The sequence below is a fragment of the Pimephales promelas genome, chromosome 1, assembly GCF_988280905.1.
Source record: "Pimephales promelas chromosome 1, fPimPro1.hap1.1, whole genome shotgun sequence".
NCBI lineage: Eukaryota > Metazoa > Chordata > Actinopteri > Cypriniformes > Leuciscidae > Pimephales > Pimephales promelas.
This window is the reverse complement of record NC_142769.1, coordinates 44,713,232-44,736,768: the sequence shown is the minus strand read 5'-3', so window position 1 is coordinate 44,736,768 and position 23,537 is coordinate 44,713,232. Positions and strand designations below refer to the sequence as shown.

The window sequence follows — 23,537 nt, the reverse complement described above, 5'->3', positions numbered from 1 at the left end:
AATAGGCTACACTTAAACGTCATGTGGTGTCACACTAGGAATATGTTAATGATATTTACCATACTCAAGGATCAAGGTTATTCATAATTGGTAATCGCCATTTAAGTACTAAGTACTGAATAACGATTATCTGAATAACGAATCGGTTGAATTAATGATTCCCACTGGCGGTTTAATTTCATAATTTTAAAGTACCATTAATTTTTCTTATTTGTATATATTCAAAAATGTATTAAAGTCCCCTGTAGTGAAAATCAAAGTGATCATCAACGAGTGGATCTCTGAGCTGGTGTGAGTCAGAGGAGGCGGGGCTAATTTGCATATTCATAGAGCCACGTATACTAAATAAGGGTGTAGAGTTACGTTCAAGCTATTATGGCATAAATAAATGTTTTTAAGGGGAAAAAAACGCATAAATATGTCATTTTGGTGATCAAAGATGAGTTTTGAGGGATACAATTATTGACTACAGGAGGGCTTTAAAATTTGATTGATAACAGCCCTACTTTAAAAAAATATTTTCATGATTTGTAATCACAACATTTTTTCTTTTGTCAAATCAACTTAATTTATGTAGTTCAGATAACATAATTTTTTGAGTTTCTGATGGTGAAATCAAACTCCTTCATTGTAATAACTCAGTTTTTTTTAATTTCAATGAACTTTTAAATTTTTTAATTTTAAGGAAACAAGGTTACTTCATTTTTTTTAAGTTAAACCAACAATATATTTTTACAGTGTATAGTGTCTTATCATAATTGAATTTATTGATGATTAAAAATAAAAAAAATATTTATGGTTTAACTTAAAAAAGTAAGTAACCTGGTTGCCTTAAAACTTTAAGTTCATTGAACTGGAAAAAGTGAGTTAATACAATGAAGGACATTAATTTAACCATCAGAAACTCAAAATTATATTGTTATCTGAACTAAATAAATGATTTAAGTTGATTTGACAAAAGAAAAAATGTTGTGATTACTACACTGTAAAAAAATGTGTTGGTTTAACTTAAAAAAGTAAGTAACCTGGGTTGCCTTAAAATTTTAAGTTGATTGAACTGGAAAAAGTGAGTTAATACAATGACGTAGGTAAGGGTTAATGCCCGACGAGGTGTCCATTGTCAGGTTTTAATGGACGACGGCGAGGCGTAAACCGGCCGACGCGCAGCGGAGGACGGTTGCCTCCGCCGAAGTCCATTAAAACCTGACAATGGACACCTCGGAGGGCATTAACCCGCTTATACCATGGTCGCTTGCCAAATAAAACATTTTTAAAACATTAGTTTATATTTTAAGTAGGCTAAATCTAGTTTTTACAAATAATAACTTGCCTTGCCTGACTGTTTATTTAGCAACCGGAGATATTTATAGTCCGCTTAGCTCGTATCCCTTCAGGTTCACAAATGCTTTTTTTCTTTTCTTCATGAAACACAAAGGTAGGTAGGCATAGTTTTTTTTTTTATTACACATAAAACAATTAATCAAACAACAATAAAAAAAGCTCCAGCGATTTGCGCTTAACGTTATGGGCAATAAATTAATCAGATCAAAGAGAGGGTCATTTGCCTCAGGCTCCTTAGGCTTGAAACGCTGTAACGTTCAGCCTTCTCCTGCCTTGGTTGTCTGGACAGCTGCGTAAAACTCCCGCAGGGTCTCTCTCATTCAGGGGTGCGTTTCCCGAAAGCATCGTTATCCAACTATGGTCGCAAGTTACGTCGTTACCAATAGCGTTCAATGGAGCAGAGCAGCAGCGGTGTAATTTTCTCCGTTTTATTTACATGTTTTCTTTCTTATTGCAGCATACCAGTCGTCAAAGTTGCCATATTCTCCATAAATGTTAAAAGAAATAGCACGAAGTCGCTCATTGTTGTATTAGGCTATAATATCTAACGTTAGATGATAGAGCATGTGACTGCCTGTTGCTATGGTTACTCACAGCCGTTGTAGGCAGCGCATTTATTTATTAATTTCGAATGGTAAACAGGCAGTTTCACCAGAACTACTTTACTAGGTGTCCTCTATCACTTTTTAACGGACACCCTGCAGCCAATCAGAATCGAGTATTCACCCAGACCATGGTATAAATTAATTTAACCATCAGAAACTCAAAATAATAAGTTATCTCAACAAAATAAATTATTATAAAGTTGATTTGACAAAAGAAAATATGTTGTGATAACAAATCTTGAAAATATTTTTTACAGTGTTCATTTAATACGTTTTTTAAGGCCTTTATAAAGGTAAACAACACCCTGGGGGTAAATATAAAAAATAAGCAGATTTAAGTATTATTAGGCAATATTTTTGAGGCCACCACATAATTTAGAGCATAAATTTGATTTAATGCCAATGTTCTGTATTAAAGAACTGGTCATCTGCCATGGGTTAGTCAGCACACGCGTCAGTTATGTCAGCTATTGCAACACATTTCAGCCTCGCTGACTATATCCCAGTTGCTGGCAGCCAACAGTTGCCGGCCTGAAGGGTCAAGGGAGATCTCGAAACGTGAGTAAAGAATCTGCTCTAGATTCCATTGAACCTTTGAAGGAACCACATTCCAGACATCCAGGACTAAAAATAACGTTTCTAAATAAAAATAAAGCAGAGAGAGGAAATGGAATTTCTATATTTTCTTTCTCTCTGTGAATTGAATTACAAAGGCATAATATTCTATCAAGTCAATATGAATGCATTAAAAAAAATGGGGTGTGGGGCAATTTAGCTCTAACATAACAACATTGTCTTCTGTGATTGTTGGTCTGCGGGTCATGCATGACAGCAAACGCCACTCTGAATGACACTCTCATAATAGCTGCATTAAAAACTCACTGGGTCAATAGAAATCAGAACCTACTGGAATAAAAGCAAACAACTGATCATAGAGCAGAAAAAGCACTTAACCGAAAAACAAACACACGCTAGTATTTATAAGCCACCAGTGAAACGCATTAGTGGTCAACCAGTATTGTTTGTTCAAAGATTGATGTCGATATCTAGTCTGGCTAAAAAAAAAACATATCTAGTTTTTTAACAACAACAAAAAATTATTACATTATTAAAATACAATAACATTAAAAATCCTGTTTAATTCAAATACACTCTAAAAAAATGCTGGGCTGTTTTAACCCAATTTTGGGTCAAATATGGACAAACCCAGCCATTGGGTTACATTTTTAAATTACATTGTTTAACCCAATGTTTGATTTCATCCATATTTGACCCAAAATTGGGTTAAAAAAACCCAGCATTTTGTATATTTAGAAATATAGTAATGTAAATATACCAGAGTGTATATTTACAATTAGTGAAATCAGCACTGTTTTACAAAATATTTTCACAAAAAATATGGGGGTGGGATATTACTTTGTTTATTAGGTTGTTTGTTTATTATGCACTAATAATGATGCTCTTAATAAGTATGGAAGTATGGAAGAATCGACTTCCATGGTTGGTTTCTATAATGTGGATGTTACAATGTTACTAACCGAATCTTACAATACTCCAATAAGCAAAACTATTCCTAGTATGATGTTGGGAAAATCCAAATACTCAATACATTTCATTCTGTCAAGAAAACAGAAATAATGATAAAAATGTTAAAGCTTTTTCCAAACACATGAAATACTCAATCAAAATGTTTGACTGGTCAAAGATCTTAAAAGTATGTTAAAAACTTTCCGAACATGCCATGCAAGTTCTTTCCATAATACTGAAACAAATAAAACACAAAGATTTGTACTTCTATTTGTCTCTGTTTGTTAAAAAATCTATTTGTTATTCTACGCTATACGCAGGTTACATGTCTATATAAAAATATAAAAGCATTTTGAATTCTATCTTACTCCACGTTTCGTAAGTATCCTGTCAATAATCAATCCATGAAGTCATTATAAAGCAATACGACGCCCATACCTGAAGAGAGAGTGTTTTATTTGCTTCTCAGTTCTCGCTGCATGTTACCTGTGAGAGACTGTAGGAGTTTATCCGTTCCTCAGCGGCTCTATAGTGTCTAACACAACAGGACAGAGACGGCCTGCTAAACAAACACCTTCACACACACAGAGAGAACTAATGCCTGTCTCAAACACATAAACATGCTAAAACGCACACATGTGAACATATACCGGATACATTCCTTCTATATGAGACTCCCTCCACACATACTCTCTCTCTTATTATATGTCTCCATCTCCCCCTCTGGTTGTTTTCCCCCCTCTCTGTCATTATATTTTTCATCACCACTGGTTTTCTAATAAACTCCTCCTTGTAAGTGTGTTTATGTGTAAGTGAGTTAGAGTTGAGGAGAGAGAGAGAGAGAATGTGTGAATTTAAAGGTGATGACTGACAGAGGAACTGGTCATGTGATCTTCTTTATATAATGTCAGTAAATACTGTATAAATAATAAACTTGTGCATTAATTGAATTAGAATAAAATCAATAATAAAATCAAAAAACATATATATATATATATATATATATATATATATATATATATTTTTTTTTTCAGTAGTTCACACTCCCAGTTACTCAACACAAACGAAGAATTTTATCCAACTTTTATGGACGCCTCCTCAAAAGAATGTGGCCTGAGTTTTGATTTCTTCCACATCCTGAGCACAGATCCCACACAAACAACCTCCTGTGATGACTGACAGACAACCAAATTGGATTAGTGTGCCAATCATTCCCCTTATAATTCATTCCCCTTAACTAACAAAACAAAAGACAAGAGTGTTCAGAAAAGTGGTCATGCTACATAGGCCCATTGTTTATCCAACGCTCTCCTCTCCCATCGTTTTCTGTCCTTAAAAAAGTAATTTCTCCCACTCTGCTAACATCCAACACACATGTGACCAGAGAATGACTCAGCTGAAGCAACCATCATTGTGTCAATATGCACCAGTAGTAAAGTTACAACACTGAGATTTCCTGTGTGTTTTAGCAGTCCTGTGTCAACAGCCCTGGACATAAATGCAGCGTATCTTGCGAGCAGCTTGCTTTGCTTTGTCTGTTTTAAAGGGATACTCCACTTTTTTTGGAAATAGGCTCATTTTACAACTCCCCCAGAGTTAAACAGTTGAGTTTTACCGTTTTCGAATCCATTCAGCCGATTTTTTGATTTTTTTGAAGAATGTCAGTAACCAGACAGTTTCTGGTCTCATTGACTTCCATAGTATATTTTTTTTCCTACTATGGAAGTCAATGAGAGCAGAAACTGTCTGGTTACTGATATTCTTCTAAATATCAGAAAATCGGCTGAATGGATTCGAAAACGGTAAAACTCAACTGTTTAACTCTGGGGGAGTTGTAAAATGAGCCTATTTCCATAAAAAAGTGGAGTATCCCTTTAAAGGGGAGGAGGAGATCAGACGGAACAAACAGGTGTAAAAACAACCCCAAAGGTGAACGAGAGAGAATCTGATGCCACAGTCCAGACTGATAAAATAGCGATCGGATGAACACCAAATATCCAGGGGTAATAGTGTTGTTTAAATAGAAACTAACACTCCACGTTTATTTAGAAAAGGTTTTAAGCAGTTGATAGTGCAGCGATGAGTGCTTTACATAGCTCAAAAACTGCTCCGTTTGTAAATACAATGAACGAATGGCTATTTCTTACATGCGCAAACACGTTTGTTTACCTAAGGACATTGTATACAAAATTGCTGGGTTGTTTTAACTTTTAACCCAACGTTGGGTCAAATATGGACAAAAGCAGCAATTGAGTTAATTTTTTTAATTCAATTTTTAGAGTGATAGACTTCCATTGTTTTTATATATGGTAAATTATATTTTCTATTACCTAACCCCACCCCTACAGTACCTATCAAAATATTTTGGCTGATTATACGCCAAGGACCAGTAAAATGTCCTCAATAGTGGGTTGTCATAATATTTCACTAAACAAGTGAGGCCAGTTGGTAAAAGCCAAACCTATACACGCACACACACGCATGCATGCGCACACTTGAACTGAGAACCATTGTGAATTACTGCAAAACATAAATAAATAAAGACTTTGCATGGGGTAACAACGATTTTTCTTCTTTTTTTTATAATACTTTTATTCAGTGATGCATTAAACTGATGAAAAAGTCAGAGTAAAGACCTTTACAAAAGATATTCAAAAAGATATAGCAATTTCAAATGGATGCTGTTATTTTGAACTTTCTCTTCATCAAAAACTCTTGAAAAACAAGTATCACTTTCCACATAAATAGCAGCACAACTACTTTTAACTGATAATAAAAATGATATTTTTGAGCACCAAATCCTCATATTAGAATGATTTCTGAATGATCATGTGACACTGAAGACTGAAAATTCAGCTTTGCATCACAAAATAAGATGTAAAGGAAACAGTTATTTCAAATTGTATTAATATTTCAAAATATTCTAGATTAACGGTATCTTGGATCAAATAAATGCAGCCTCGATGAGAATAATTTTTTTTTTTTAAAATCATTACCATCATTGTTTTATTTTCCTGGTTTCATTTTGCATGAGTACGTGAATGTTTAAAAAAAGGATCTTATCTTATTATCTCAACTTTCATCAAACTGTAAACAGTAGAAACAACTTAAGGCCCTACTATAACACCAATTCCTGATGCATTATGGAAGTAAAATGGCTTGATTTCATGATTGGCACTCAAAACTGTTCCATAAAAGCTAACATATGCTTAGCTGTATCAAATGGTCCTTCAAAGCAAGTGAGAAAAATGCACTGAAATTCCCTAGTTCACAATATGAGCCCAAATACCTCCATTGATTAGTTTAACGTGTTTACATATTTACCCATCATAATGCTGAGGTTAAGTATCATGTCAGCAATTAGCGTTTGCAGAGATATTACTCAAGCAAATGGATCATTATGCTAATGACATGAGTGCTTGTATGTCCAGTGTAAGCTGTTGCTGGAGGCCCATTCACTGAGCGATTGTGCAATTCCCGCTCACAATGGTGATATTTGCATAATGGCTTTGCTTGCACCTGCTTCCAGCAGTGTTGTGCTTCCTAGCTAAAGACACACACGCACATAAACAAACACACACGCTGGAATTTAAACAGCTTCAGATTGACTCACATACAGGAAAACTGCAATGAGATGCAGAATGCCTGCTGAGACATACACACAAAAAAAGTGCATATACGCACATGCTAATACAGTTACCACCGGCTGAGATATAGAAGACGACCGAATTCAAAAGACCAGAGTATTCGCGCAGCTAGAGAACGAGAGAAAACTGTGAGCAAAGAAAAGGAAAGGAGAAAGAAAATGGGAACACAAAGGCTGTGTGTGTCTAAAAGTAGTAAATGATGGTGCGATTTGCTGCTAAGGGGACGGAGCTAATTGATGGAGCCAGAGAAAGGGGAGACGGGGAAAAGAGATCCATTCAAAACTCCTAATCTATCTCTCACATCTGTTTACCAGCAAACTGTAAAGCTGGTCAAGCATTAGGGCTGGGAGACGACTTCATTTTTGTTTTTTTTTTTTTTTTTACTAGTTTTCTGACTATTCAGTCGCATCTACAATAACTATGTTTCCATCCAAAGCTGTGAATTTAACATATGCGCAAAATTGGAATATCGCATAAATCATTTGCAAATAAAGCACCGTTTCCATCCAATGTGTTCTAGAAAACAAAATCATCACTTCCTGGGAAATTGGCGCAAAATTGGATCTGTGAAAAAAATGGAAGTTGGTGCAATCGGTCAGTAGCACCTCATTGCAGTACACGAGATCCAGGGGGTGGAGTTGGATCCAGATATAAGCGGTGGAGATGGGTAGGATTAGGGGTGGGGTTAGGGATCAGGGGGTGGAGATGGGTAGGATTAGGGGTGGGGTTAGGGATCAGGGGGTGGAGATGGGTAGGATTAGGGGTGGGGTTAGGGTCAGGGGGTGGAGATGGGTAGGATTAGGGGTGGGGTTAGGGTGAGGGGGTGGAGATGGGTAGGATTAGGGGTGGGGTTAGGGATCAGGGGGTGGAGATGGATAAGATTAGGGGTTAGGGTTAGGGTCAGGGGGTGGAGATGGATAGGATTAGGGGTGGGGTTAGGGGTCAGGGGGTGGAGATTGATAGGATTAGGGGTGGGGTTAGGGAACAGGGGGTGGAGATGGATAGGATTAGGGGTGGGGTTAGGGACCAGGGGGTGTAGATGGATAGGATTGGGGTGGGGTTAGGGATCAGGGGGTGGAGATGGATAGGATTAGGGGTGGGGTTAGGGTCAGGGGGTGGAGATGGATAGGATTAGGGGTGGGGTTAGGGTCAGGGGGTGGAGATGGATAGGATTAGGGGTGGGGTTAGGGTCAGGGGGTGGAGATGGATAGGATTAGGGGTGGGGTTAGAGTCAGAGGCTGGAGATAGGTAAGTTTAGGGGTGGGGTTAGGGTCAGGGGGTGGAGATGGATAGGATTAGGGGTGGGGTTAGGGACCAGGGGGTGTAGATGGATAGGATTGGGGTGGGGTTAGGGATCAGGGGGTGGAGATGGATAGGATTAGGGGTGGGGTTAGAGTCAGAGGCTGGAGATAGGTAAGTTTAGGGGTGGGGTTAGGGTCAGGGGGTGGAGATGGATAGGATTAGGGGTGGGGTTAGGGTCAGGGGGTGGAGATGGATAGGATTAGGGGTGGGGTTAGGCTCAGGGGGTGGAGATGGGTAGGATTAGGGGTGGGGTTAGGGTCAGGGGAGATGGGTAGATTTAGGTATATGGAAGGTGGGAGGAGTTGGAACTGAATCCAACTCCTCCCCCTGGATTTCATGTTCTGCAGTGAGGACCATCTCCAATCGAGGAAGAAACTGGCTCTTTTTTCCCAACATCATAAATGACTTTATTTGTTCGGATGCCTGATGTTTGTGAACGCAAGTGAGACACTTCTGGGAGGGAATTAAACCAAATATGACAAACTGATCCGCTGGATCATCCGGGTCCCCAATCAATCACATCCTCCGTTTTGTTGGTGCTCATCGAGGGATTTATGCAATAAATGTGTTCCCTTCATAATTTATGTGCATGCAACATTTTTTTTTTTTTTTAATTCATGCACATCTTGGCATTTTCATCCAGCATTTTTTTGGTGTTTTTTAAATCCCAAAATTTGCATTAAAAAGGTGGATGGAAACATTGCTATTTATTTTATTTTTTAGCCATTCACTCTAAAAAATGCTGGGTTTTTAACCCAATTTTAGGTAAAATATGGACAACCCCGAACGTTGGGTTAAAATTTTAATTGAAAAAATTGACCCAACAGCAGACTTTATCCACATTTGACCCAAAGTTGGATTGAAACAACCCAGCGTTTTTTAGTGTGTTGACTTCCATTGAATTTTCTTTCAACATCAACTGTTTTTCTAGCAAAGTTTTTTTTTTTAAACTTATTTTTGTGTTCAACAGAAGAAAAAAATCATCCAGGTTTGGAACAGCATGAGGGTGAGTAAATGATGACCCGATGTTCATTCATGGGTCAACTACAGAATCCCTCAATTCTTGGCGATCCCCATCCTTATCAACTAAAGAAGCATTGTCTTTCTAGTGAAGCTAGTTGGCCAAACATCGCAGCACACCAGCCCTCCAAACCCAACATCCGCTGGTTTCAGCTGGGTTTCATCACTGTCAAAACAAGAGCAATGCCCCAACGGAGGCATTACTATCCAAACCCTCTAGAAATAACAAAACGCACGTATGGATCAATCTACCATAAAAAAAGCCCTTTGAAAATGACTCCTTTGTTGCGTCCAATCAGGCTTGACAGCTGCCTTTGTAATGGAGACATGTCAAAAGCAACCGCTGCTTCTCTGCTCATGTGTGATACCAGTGATACTCAGACTTCTACAGTTTGTTTTGCTTAGCTACAGCTTGGCTAAAATAGCTCTTTATGTCTATAATCTGGCTTGTGCTTTCTCCAAACCTATACATTTACTGATGGTTTCGGGAGTTTTTTTAAGTTTCGGCCAAACTACCCCCAGATGTTTATAAAGAAAGACCGCGAGTGAAGCAAAAATAACAGTAATAAAGTGCAAGTCCATACTGTACGCCAAGCATGCTGTGAGAAAGCGATTCTGAACGTCCAATATATTAGTGTTTCCCTGGACAGATATAGCATTGCCTTTTACTCCAATTATCAAAAATTACACCATAACTAAAAAACAAACCACACACAAAACCAGCGGATAACAAAACAAGTCCTTACCATCTGAGAACGACTCTTAGGGCATCCATTAATGTCCTCAATCTTCTCGTTTGCTGCGGTATCCGAAAAAGAGAGAAATAGATAGAAATTAATTGACAAAAGAACACAAGTTGGCAGGTCTCCTTAATTGTAAGCCTGAAGTGCAGTATGTCCTTTCTAAGTTTTGACCCCTAATGTGGAAACTAGATCCAGCTTGAGCAACTGTGTGGCAAGGCCTGCTGGGATGCGACTGCTTTGGGGTTTTCCTGAGGGTGACTGACTGCATCCCGACGGGCCCAGCCCAAACCCCCCCCTCACCCCACGGCAGCTGAAACAGAGCCGTTCGCTCACAGATGACAACTGCACACACGCCTACACTGACAGCTACATGCCTGCAGGAATCCCTTTACCTCCTGCGCTGTGGGAAAAATGTGTTGGGAATGTGTAAGATGTCAGGTGAGTAAGCATGGAAGACTGAGACGGCCTGTCTCGTGGAGGGAATCTGTGACAACAGGAGAACCATTTGGGGGCCATCTTTGAAAATTGCTATTAAATCGTTATTTTAAATGTTATTGAATTAGTATTTTATATACAATACTTCAACCACATTTAAGAATGCAGTGATTTTAAATATAGACATCAAAAATGGATAAAAGGTCTAAAACAGATACATTTAATTAATTTATCATTCTTTAAAAAAAATGTTTTATATTTTATTTTTTACATATACCATGATATTTTTGACCAACATGTAAACGCAATGGTATTTTCCAATTTCACCTTACAATTTAAAATAAAAATAACAATATATCACAATTGGGTTGCCATTCACTTGGGTTGTCATTACTTCTAAACAATTTGTTATGTAATCGTTATTTTATAATGTTATTTGATTATTGTTTTACATAAAATATGTAAGCCACAAATACAAATTAATTTCATTGCTTGAGATATCAAAATTAAATATCAATATGGCATCTGCAAACATTCTAGACCTATATATATAGGGTTAGGGTTAGGGGTTAGGTTAGGGTAATATATATATATATATATATATATATATATATATATATATATATTATTAAAAAAATGTTTTACACATACCATGATATTTTTTAGGCAAACACTCAAATACCATTTCTAATTTCACTTTAATATCACAATTTGAAATAAAAATAATATATAACATCACATGAACATCAAAATGTATGTCTTCTAAACAATTTGTTATATAATCATTATTAAATATGAAACACTTAAGCTACAATTAAGAATGCAAAAATTGTGATGTTTAATATCAAATAAACATCAATGTTCCCCATTTGGATGGCCATGTTTTCTAAACAATTTATTATTTAATCATTATTTTAGACTATACGTCAAAACTATAAACTGGTCCTCAAAATACTTAAAGAGTGCATTCATTTCATTGCGTTAGATCTCAAAACATATCAAATTGGGATCTGCAAATTAACTCTAGACCTCAGAATTCATATCATTCTTTAAAACAAATCCCATTTGATGAATCTATACATTTTACTTGTTGGGGTCCCTGTAAACTGGCGTGAGCTCTAAATATCTTTATTGTCACCATTTCAATTTTCTTATTTTAAAATTTCCCTTTGAAACTTTTTTGGTCGAAAGCCATCAGCTCCCTTTAATATAAAATAAAGCAAACATGTGAAGCATCATGTCATTGGTTGCCTGCAGCATTTGTGTGTCAGACGGGACAGGTCGGGTTTCAGCTTCAGCTGGCCAGTGTGTCATTCCCATGAGATAAAGACAAGAGGACAAAGTGGGATGACCACAATGATGAGTCACATAATACCACTTTACCCCACAACACTGTACTTTCTGCTGTTAAGAAACTAAATGCTTTCCGGCTCTTACAACATATTTTTAGAGGACAGAGGTAAAGAAAAACTCTATTTTTGTATGTCCATGGCAAGGATCAGTTTTCTAACTAAGCACTAAATAGCATTAAAGCATTAAAAACTCCTATTACAACTGGGTGGATCTACTGCTGTAATTAATAGTGTGTCATGACAGTTTGATCAAACTTAAAATATTAGTGACTGAAAGGTGAAAGCATTGCTAATACTACAAATAAATGAGAACAAATGTATTCTTATACGGATAAACCCCTTGAGGTGAATCATCTCGTTTTCAAGGGGGTTCAAACTAACAAACAAACAAATAGTTTGAAATGCATTTCAAATATAATTTAATAAACAAATTAATGTGAGTGAAAAATGCATGCTTTGAATTTAAAGGGATACTCCACTTTTTTTGGAAATAGGCTAATTTTACCACTCCCTCAGAGTTAAACAGTTGAGTTTTACCATTTGTGAATCCATTCAGCCGATTTTCTGATATTTAGAAGAATATCAGTAACCAGAAAGTTTCTGGTCCCATTGACTTCCATAGTAGGAAAAAATATATACTATATGGAAGTCAATAGGACCAGAAACTGTACTGATATTCTTCTTCTATTTCCAAAAAAGTGGAGTATCCCTTTAAAAGCACTGCTTAAATATAATTGCACAAATATATAATATGTCATATATTATGTATTTATATTACTCAGTATTTTTTTATTTTAAATAGTTTGATTATGTAACATTATTCCAATATTATTTAATTTTAGTCTAATAAATCGATACACTGAACAGAATAAAATCCAAATAAATAAATAAAGGAGGCAAAATATCATCCTTTATAATTATAATAGGCCTAATAATAAATGCATGCTTTATATTCGAGTGTACAGATCAAACATTCATGCATAAATATACATAGTCAGATGTCAGTTTATTTATTTATAATACTCTGTGATGTATTTTCTTTTAACATTGATGCATTAAGCTAACAAAAAATATAAATAAATATAATTAAATAAAAAGTCGTCATTAGAGAACAAATTTTACTAATTATAGCATTGTATTAAAAATCGATTTTATGCAATTTATATAGGCTACATCTTTCACAGAAATTCTTTGCTCAATTCTTTTTGCCTGTTTTAGAGAAAGTGAATCGCTCACCGATAACCTGGATGATCTCCGCCAGCAGCACACCATCGCTCACATCCTGCTGCAGGTCTTTAATCAGACGCTTGTGTCCAGATCTGGCCAAGTAGTGATTCGCCCAGTCCGTGTAAATCTGTCAATACGAGAAGAGAAACCTCGCTTATAAATCTATCCATCAAAAAAGTTTCAAACAACTTGTAGTGACGACATACGTAACCGCCGCTTGGTGAAGACTGAGCGCCTCGCCGCGTCACTCCGCTCTATTCAAACCAACTCCATTGTGTCTTATTCAAGTTATTCAGCGCTAATAATGCTCGAATTCTCTCGTCTGACATCACAGAAAAGCCCCTTCACTGGGACAGGAGGAGGGAGACCCCGAGGGAGCTTAAATTAAACCTCTGAATGGGTTTGAAAGGAGTCATGTGTTGTTTGCTGTCCAAAAACGTTCCCGCGTCCGTTACAAGATAGAGAAAGCGGAAAACACGTAGAGCAACGTGAATTAAAACTCACGGAGATGCTCAAATAATGGAAAATGAAGGAAAATCTTATATGAAACACCTCATTAGTTCACCTCAAAATCACATTACATCACAATTTCAATGACCTATTCACAATAATGTAGGCTATATACCCACATAAACAACACAACTGACAGTCCTTAGATGACTCAAAGAGTTGTTTTATTGTTGTAGAGCAGGCTTTCCACACACAATCAAAGCCCTGGCAGTTTTCAAACACATTCCCACATGGGGGTTGTAAAGCATGTGTGGTGTGTTTCATGAGTAAATAAAGACTGCTGGTATTATTGCAGTGTTACTCATGTGAGGAATCAGTTTCCTAGATGGGAAATAACAGGTGCACCCTTAGTCCCTGTACCATCAAAATAAACACGCTCTCGCTGGAGTACTCAGAACAGCCCGCAAAGCCCATATAATTACAGAGAGCAATGACCAATGCAATGTGAAATGTACATATCTATCTGGTGCTTTGAAGTTTTGTGGGCTAAGTGAGTCAGATGTGATTAAAGCTAAGGTGAAGACAGTGAAGTGAAGGGAAGGGTAAACATGCCTACAAGCTACAAAAGATAAGTAATGCTGGGGAAATTACAGATGACACTAGTCTGTCAGACTGAACCAGGTCACCACCATGTTAACACTACAGTACCTTTTCATACCTTTCAAAATAAATGGGTACCATTATTGATCTATAGTTCATCTGTTATTTATTCATTTACGGCATTAAGACCACATTTGTCTCAATCTCTTAAAGTTGCAGTATCATTTTTTAATGTGTTTCACTGGCTGAAAGGTCAGTGATCTTGGCATGGCATGTAATGCAAAATCACATGAAATCAGAAGTGTTCGGATCCCGATTTCTATTGTATTCCCAGGCATATTCTTACAGAAAGTATCTAATTATCATTTTCTTGGCCACAGCAAATTAGCATATTCGAATTATTTCTGAATGCACATTTATTTATTTACTTAAATTATATTTGAAAAGATAGAAAAACACACATTAAATGTATTATTATTATTGTTTCACAATATTAGTTTTTACAGCAGCCTTGGTGACCAGAATAGACTTTCTTTATGTGTAAAATTAAAAACGACTATTGAAGTTAACATATCTGTATGAAATTTCTCCATTGAGATATTTTCCTCCACTAACAACAAACCTCCATATACTGTATGCCATCTGAATCAGCACTTATGATGACATTTATGTGAAATAGACTGACCTTTACATTCTGAGTTACTGAGTAAGCCACTGCTGTAAGAAATTGTGTTAAAGGGATAGTTCACTTTGAAATTAATATTTGGTATGTTTTAGCTTACCTCAAGAAGATGAAGGTGTCTTTGTTTCCGCAGTAGTTTCAGTTTTGATATTTTTAGGTCAAACCGTTCTTGTCTGTCAGTCAATGGAGGTCTATGGTCACCACCTCAAAGAGCATGCACAGAGAAGTCCAAATTAAACATGATTTAATGGCTCGTACATGTAAGTACACATTGATGGCGTAAGACACGAAACAAGCGGTTTATGTGAGAAAACGAACAGTATTTATATTGTTTTTACCTCTTGTAACCACAGCCACAAAGCGCCCGCGCCCTCAGATCACTTGGACGTGGCTGTGGTTACAAGAGGTAAAAAAAAATATATAAATACTGTTAGTTTTCTCAAACAAACAGCTCGTTTCGTGTCTTACATTTACGAGTCATTAAATCATGTTTAATGTGGACTTCTCTGTGCATGCTATTTGAGGTGGTGACCATAGACCTCCATTATATTACTGACAGACAAGAACGGTTTGACCTAAAAATATCAAAATTGAAACTACTGCGGAAACAAAGACACCTACATCTTGGATGCCCTTGAGGTAAACTAAAACATACCAAAAATTAATTAAGTGAACTATCCCTTTAAATCACACACACACACACACTGCTTTGTTGTGTGGACGTCAAACTAGCATCTATTTCTTCACAAGTTTAAGGCTGCTTCTCAGCCCGGTCCACTCTTGACCCGAGTATGAGCCGTTCTCTGAGTTCACAGACGTTCCTGAGGGGTGATTTGTTGACAAACGAACAGGTGGCTCTTGCACGCATTTGCCGATGAGTGTGTTAAACTACCTGTGTGAGTAAGACGGGGAATATCAAATAGGGGGCTTCCTCAGTGTGGTAAGTTTTCAACAATTTACCAACAGCTGTCAATTGGGCTCATGTTTAAACTAAAGCGGGGATGTAGAACACTGTTCAACTACAAAGGCTCTCATGTCAAACACTAATAACAGGGCGGCCCGTGTTAGTCACAGACACAGAATTGTTCACACAGGCACGGCATGCAGAAGCTACAGAGCTTACATTCAGGTGCACAAGAGAGAGGCCTTTAAATAATATAGTGCTTTAAAGTAATTACAATAGATCATTTACTGAGGTGAGGTGAACGTTAGGTCAGATAACCTCCCTGATAACAGCTTAGACCAGCATGCATTTCAATGCGGATTCGGGCTGGTTTGCTACTAGTTTATTTTGTGGACTAACAGGTTTGTGGTGAGTAAGATTTGACTGTTTTTTTTTTTTTTAAGTATACTGCAAGGCTGAATTACATTAACCAAAAATTAGATTTATAAATTTAATAATAAATACATTTATTTGAAGTAAATAAATATAAGATTTATATTACAAATACTAGAAGGCTGTTCTTCTGAACGTTCTATTCATCAAATAGGCAGCATAACAGTTATCAACACTGAAAATTAGAAGTAAATATTAAAATAGTAAAGTTATTTTAAATTGTAATAATGTTTGACAATACTTTAAATAAATGCAGCCTTATATGACACTTTCAAAAACATTCAATCTTACTGACCCTCAACTTTTGAACAGTAGTGTAATATTGAAATCTTTATCACCAGCATTCATATTTTAAAACATTTTATGAACAGCATTTGGAAAATCAAGAAGCTGAATTATGAGATCTGACCCCTGATCATTTGTTTTTCTTTTGAATAACATTCACCAATGAGACCAGAAACATTTACTAATCGTATAATATATCAGTAAGTAAATATAATGCCAATGTAATGATACAGAACATACAGAACTTGACCAGTCATATACTTTTGCCACTTGTTGCTTTTTATATTTCACTGACCTGGCTAACTTTAGTCCAAGTCCAAGACTTCAAGCTAATCTTAACCCGCAAACATCTTAAAAGTCCTTCAGCTCAGCTTGCAGTGACCTGCGCAGTAAGTCTGGACTGTATCTTCAGTGAATATATCGCCCGCTGACTGCCTACACACATCTCCACGGCAGTGAGGTCTTACCGTTCTGTATTGATGGCAGGACGACCTGCTGCGGCGTCTCTCTGGGACGTACATCCTCACGTTCAGAGCCATAATGCTTTCACAGGTGAAGCACGCTCATAAACACTGAAGCCCAGAGGACGTCCTGTGACACTCACGCCTGTAATCAAGTCAGCGATGTGTGTGTGTGTGTGTGGGGGGGGATAATTTTAGCTGTGAGATGCATTCTGGAGCATCGTTTGCTTAAGATATACCTCACTCTACGTGTCTACATGTCACACTTAGTGTCAAACGCTGAGGCAGAGACATCTCGGATTATTACCGTTTCACCTAGTCCAAATAAAAAACTAATTTAATATAATTTAAGTAATAGTTAGCAAATAATCCTAAAAGGACCCCAAATAAACAGAGAATACTATAAGAATTAAATAGCCTAGGTTTCAATTGATTACACTTATGCTAACTCTTTTAGTTTATTCTTAGCTAAAAATACGTAGTTCTTTCAAAAATATATGTGCTCATTAATGTATATTTACTTCGTTCAAGTAATAAAGTATTCTCGTGAGTGTGTAATATGCCATTGAAAATACATACGGGTAAGGGGTTCTAACGTCGGTCGCCATGTTGCCCCTCCATCTTGAAAGTACAATCGCCAAAGAGGGACATCCCCATTAATTCAAGCTTCGCCTTTCGCGTTTATGTTTGAGTTAACACTCATGGACGAGGTCGAACTGGAAGCCATGTTAATCTTGGACTACACTGGCCACCGTAGGAGTTCAAACGAAATCGGAATTGAGAGGAACAGAAACTAATATTCACTGGATGGTCATATACCTTTTCACCACTAGATGGGGGTAAAAACCACACAGTGTAGCTTTAAAGGAGCTGTATGCAAGAAATACATTTTCCCTGATATGTCACCAGACATTAAGAAATCATGTTCATTTCAAATACTTATATCACTGACAAAAATAGTTCGGCCAAGACATAGTCATTTAAAAAGTGAAGTCGCAGCCCTTGACTGATGTTGATGTTGTCATCATGTTGTGTTTTGTTCTGATGCGTCACCCTCCACCGATCTACCAATCACGGACTCAGTAGTGTTGCGGCATTTGGGTTGCCAGCTCTTCTCTAGTTACCACAGCTGCAGATACAAACGTGTCGGAATCGGATAAAAAATTCTAACGTTGCGAAACACCACAAAAACTCGATATGAATCCGAAATACTTTGTTACAAAGTCCGAAATAAATAATTAACAGAAAAAAAAAATTATGTAGGACTCGTCACTTGCAATTGGAAGCTTCTTGTAGCAGCCTACGAACCTGCAGTATATCTGGCAACCTCGAGTCATAGGGGAAGGGCGGGATACACCCTAATTTGAAAGTGATTGCAGTACCAGTTTTGGCCACAATCTTGCATAAAGCTCCTTTAATAAAATATCGAAATAATCCTAAATAAATAATACAGTAGGAGTCCCGTATCTGTTTTACTCTTGATGGTTGCAAATGACTTTCATTTGCACATTGTTTTCCTCTTAGTGTGTCAAAAATGTCAAATCGAGATCTTATGACTGACCCAAATATCAAGAAATGCAAAGTTTTATGCAACAAAATCTATTCTTTTACGCATGTTGGCATATCGGAAATGCCAAGATGTTCATCAATACTAAAAAATACAAAAAACGTATTCCACTCAATTGAGGCGGACACATTATATAGAGATGTGCATAGACTATGCAGGAAACATTCGTTGTGATTGGATAACTGGACTAACCAGTGGACCAATCGCATCGCACAGCATCTCAAGTGTTGTTTTGATCATTTTGAAATCCCTGAGCAAAAGTCTGTCATCAGAATCAGAATGATTTGGTTTAATTCTCTCTCAGAAGTGTCAAATTGGCACATAAGTTAAATTCACAACTGTGGATGGAAACCTAGCTGTGGTAGCCAAGACTAATGCTCTTTTCCAGCTTCAGTCACTAAAAACACATCTAGCTGATATTGGTCTCTCAAGATTTACTGTTGTCAAGTAGAGCTTTAAAACTGTGTTTGTTTTCACACACACATACAGACAGTGGTGGAGGAAGTACTGAATCTCAGTACTTAAGTAAAAGTACAAATACCCAGATAAATATTTACTTTAGTAAAAGTAGAAGTAACACAATGACAACCATACTTAAGTAAAAAGTACTTTATTTTAAATGTACTTTAAGTATTAAAAGTAAAAGTACTTGCATAACAATTTATTATCTTAATGTCTATTTTCTAATGATTAATAAAACATTTAATTCTAACTCATTCAACCTAATACTCCTATAATAATGATGTTCAATAATGATGGAAAAAAATGTCACCATTTCTGAAACAAGCTTGCAATTAGGCAATATCATGCTTATCCTTACTATATGTTAATAACTATGTTTGGCAGTAAACGCGATTCATTTATGGTGTAATTCTGAACCTCTTGGCTTGCCATAATCCTAACCAAACCAAACATATATTACACACGGTGCGTTTCCTATGCACGTAAAAACTAATTTTCGCGTATGAGTTGCATGATAAACACACTGCGTGTGAGACGCATTTAGTGTGACCGGGTGGATATACTGTATCTATGGCAACCAAACGTCACTGGTGAGACAAACGTGCAACGAACGGGCAGTCAGATTACGTTTTGGCAGGGGAAAAAATCAGAAAATGTAACGAAAATGTAACAGAAGTTGTTGAAATGTAGTGGAGTAGAAAGTATAATAATTGCTGCAAAATGTAACGAAGTAAAAGTAAAAAGTAGGCACTATTTATTGTACTTAAGTAAAGTAAAGATACGTGAAAAATGTACTTAAGTAAAGTAACGAAGTATTTGTACTTCGTTACATTCCACCACTGCATACAGAATCTATAGGCTATGTACACAAACATATGCAAACACACATGCACTTCAGATCTACATGTACAGAGAGAAACAGAGTATGTGGGAGGTCTGACGGCCACTCGAGAGGTGCTGACAACAACCAGGAATGTGTGTTGGGGGGGTGAGAAGGGTGACGGATGGTCCAAACCATCACATCCCCCCCAAAACCAAACATAACACTCAGCAAGTTTCAAATGCAAAGATCAAGGGTAGTGCTAAATCATTCAAGACCATCAAATCGAGACCTGCAACTCACTCACAAAATATAACTAGGTTGAACCTTTCAGTTTCCTCCTATTAAAATATGAAGTTAAGCCACTCTTTTCTCTCCTGCCATCTGCGTTGTGTCACAGAGTGGTGTAAAGTGTGTAATTCTCCCCTGGAGTGTCTTCATTAGAGCTCTAATCTAATAATGCACACGGCCAGACACACAGATCACAGATGCCTCATTTATTTATGCTCCTCTTCTCTAACCGGCCAACAAATTCAATTTCTAAAGCAAATGTAATCTTTCCTTTGGCTGAGCTTTCCGGGTCACTCTAACTTGACCCTAATGTTCATTATCTTGCAGTCAAGAGGCTCCACTTGCTGATGTACCATAGGCCTTGAACTATCAATCTGAAATCCATCTACATGTAAATATCCTGGATATTTTCTGAAATGAAATTAAATGCACACAATTATTGAAAGATTTTGGGATCAGTAACCCAGCTTACCTTGTAATCGCTATAATAAATACATGTCGATGTGGAACAGGACTGAAAAATAAAGTGCTACAGACGTAGTAACATAACATTTGATGAACGCCTAACTAAAATGTTTCATGAACGATGTATAAATAATGTTTTTGTGCTAATGTTTTGAGAACATTATTCAAGACTAGATAACGCTTTTTTTTTCTTTCAGCAACATTAAATGTTTGTTAATAACTTCATAACATAACGTTCTGAGAGTGTTTCCTCTAAGCTGCAGATGTTTCTAAAAAGAAAAGGATGCTTTTATTCCTCAAGGATGCATTACATGTTATGGCAGCTTGATTCGTCACTGAATTAAAAATAATAATAATAATAATTGCGACATTTTATCTCACAATTGCAAGATATGAATTCAGAATTGTGAGAAATAAAGTTGCAATTGCAAGATATAAAGTCGCAATTCTGAGAAATAAAATCGCAATTGCGAAATATAAAGTCGCAATTCTGTCAATATAATTCTGACTTTACAACACGCAATTTCGACTTTATATCATGCATTTCTGAAAACTGATTTTAGACTTTTAAAAACACGCAATTGCGAATTTATATCTCGCAATTCTGACTTAACACGCAATTGCGACTATATATATCAATCAATTCTGACTTTATATCTCACAATTCTGACTTTATAACACGAAATTGCGAAATTTATATCACGCAATTCTGACTTTATAACGCAATTGCAACTTTATATCACGCAATTCTGACTTTATAACATGCAATTGCGACTATCTTTCAATTCTGACTTTATAACACACAATTGCAACTTTATATCTCACAATTCTGACATTATAACACGCAATTGTGACTTTATATCACGCAATTCTGACTTTATATCACGCAATTCTGACTTTATATCACGCAATTCTGACTTTATATCACGCAATTCTGACTTTATATCACGCAATTCTGACTTTATAACACGCAATTCTGACTTTATAACACGCAATTCTGACTTTATATCACGCAATTCTGACTTTATATCACGCAATTCTGACTTTATAACACGCAATTCTGACTTTATATCACGCAATTCTGACTTTATAACACGCAATTCTAACTTTATATCACGCAATTCTGACTTTATATCACGCAATTCTGACTATATATCACGCAATTCTGACTTTATAACACGCAATTGCGACTTTATTTCACGCAATTCTGACTTTATAACACGCAATTGCGACTATCTTTCAATTCTGACTTTATAACACACAATTGCTACTTTATATCAGGCAATTCTGACTTCATAACACGTAATTGCGACTATCTTTCAATTCTGACTTTATAACACACAATTCCGACTTTATATCTCACAACTCTGACTTTATAACACACAATTGCGACTTTATATCTCACAATTCTGACTTTATAACACACAATTGCGACTTTATATCTCACAACTCTGACTTTATAACACACAATTGCGACTTTATATCTCACAATTCTGACTTTATAACACGCAATTGCGACTTTATATCACGCAATTCTGACTTTATAACACGCAATTGCGACTATATTTCAATTCTGACTTTATAACACACAATTGCGAATTTATATCAATAAATTCTGACTTTATATCTCGCAATTCTAACTTTATAACACGCAATTGCAACTTTATATCACGCAATTCTGACTTTATAACACGCAATTGCGACTATCTTTCAATTCTGACTTTATAACACACAATTGCAACTTTATATCATGCAATTCTGAGAAATAAAGTCAGAATTGCGAGATAAAAAGTTGCAATTGTTTTAAATATAAAAAATACATAAAAACAAAAAATACAAAATGTTTCTTGATCCTCATTTTAGAATGATATCTGAAGGATCATGTGACACTGAAGACTGGCGTAATGATGCTGAAAATTGAGCTTAAAACACAGGAAAACATTACTTTTAATTAATGAAAAAAAATTGCACAAGTTATAATATTTTACAAACTTACGTGCACAAATAATTAAGTTTTTACTGCATTTTTGGTCAAATAAATGCAACTTTGTGAGCAGAAGAGACATAAAAACATCTTATTGATCAGAACTTTTGAACAATTTGAACTTTTTTTTTTTTTTCGCTTTCCAACAGACAAATTATAAGATGAATTGTTTGGTCAGACCACAAAAATACAAGTTTTCTATGTTGGAGATATTTCCAGAGGATTGGAGGATACATGAAGACCCCTCTGCTTCATGAAGCTGTAGTGAAAGTGAACGAGCACTGATTGATTCTTGAGGTCAAAGGGAGTAATTTGAGGCGGAGAGTGTAATCAATGATGAGTAACCCAGCTTACCTTGTAATCGCTATAATAAATACATGTCCATGTGGAACAGGACTGAAAAATAAAGTGCTACAGACGTAGTAACATAACATTTGATGAACGCCTAACTAAAATGTTTCAGGAACGATGTATAAATAATGTTTTTGTGCTAATGTTTTGAGAACATTATTCAAGACTAGATAACGCTTAAACTTTCTTTCAGCAACATTAAATGTTTGTTAATAACTTCATAACATAACGTTCTGAGAGTGTTTCCTCTAAGCTGCAGATGTTTCTAAAAAGAAAAGGATGCTTTTATTCCTCAAGGATGCATTACATGTTATGGCAGCTTGATTCGTCACTGAATTAAAAATAATAATAATAATAATTGCGACATTTTATCTCACAATTGCAAGATATGAATTCAGAATTGTGAGAAATAAAGTTGCAATTGCAAGATATAAAGTCGCAATTCTGAGAAATAAAATCGCAATTGCGAAATATAAAGTCGCAATTCTGTCAATATAATTCTGACTTTACAACACGCAATTTCGACTTTATATCATGCATTTCTGAAAACTGATTTTAGACTTTTAAAAACACGCAATTGCGAA

The 23,537-nt window shown here is 36.2% G+C and overlaps 1 protein-coding gene across 5 annotated transcripts in view; it reads right to left on the bottom strand.

Annotated features, from left to right (window-relative positions):
• nav2a (neuron navigator 2a) overlaps positions 1-23,537 on the bottom strand; it is a 273,752-nt gene that overhangs the window by 76,212 nt on the left and 174,003 nt on the right. For all 5 annotated transcript variants that reach the window (XM_089130002.1, XM_089130008.1, XM_089130019.1 and 2 more), the window contains 2 exons: positions 13,209-13,326; positions 10,189-10,241 (listed from right to left, as the gene is read on the bottom strand). In XM_089130002.1, coding sequence (XP_088986128.1) covers positions 10,189-10,241; positions 13,209-13,326 — 171 coding nt within the window. The remainder of the gene's footprint in view (positions 1-10,188; positions 10,242-13,208; positions 13,327-23,537) is intronic.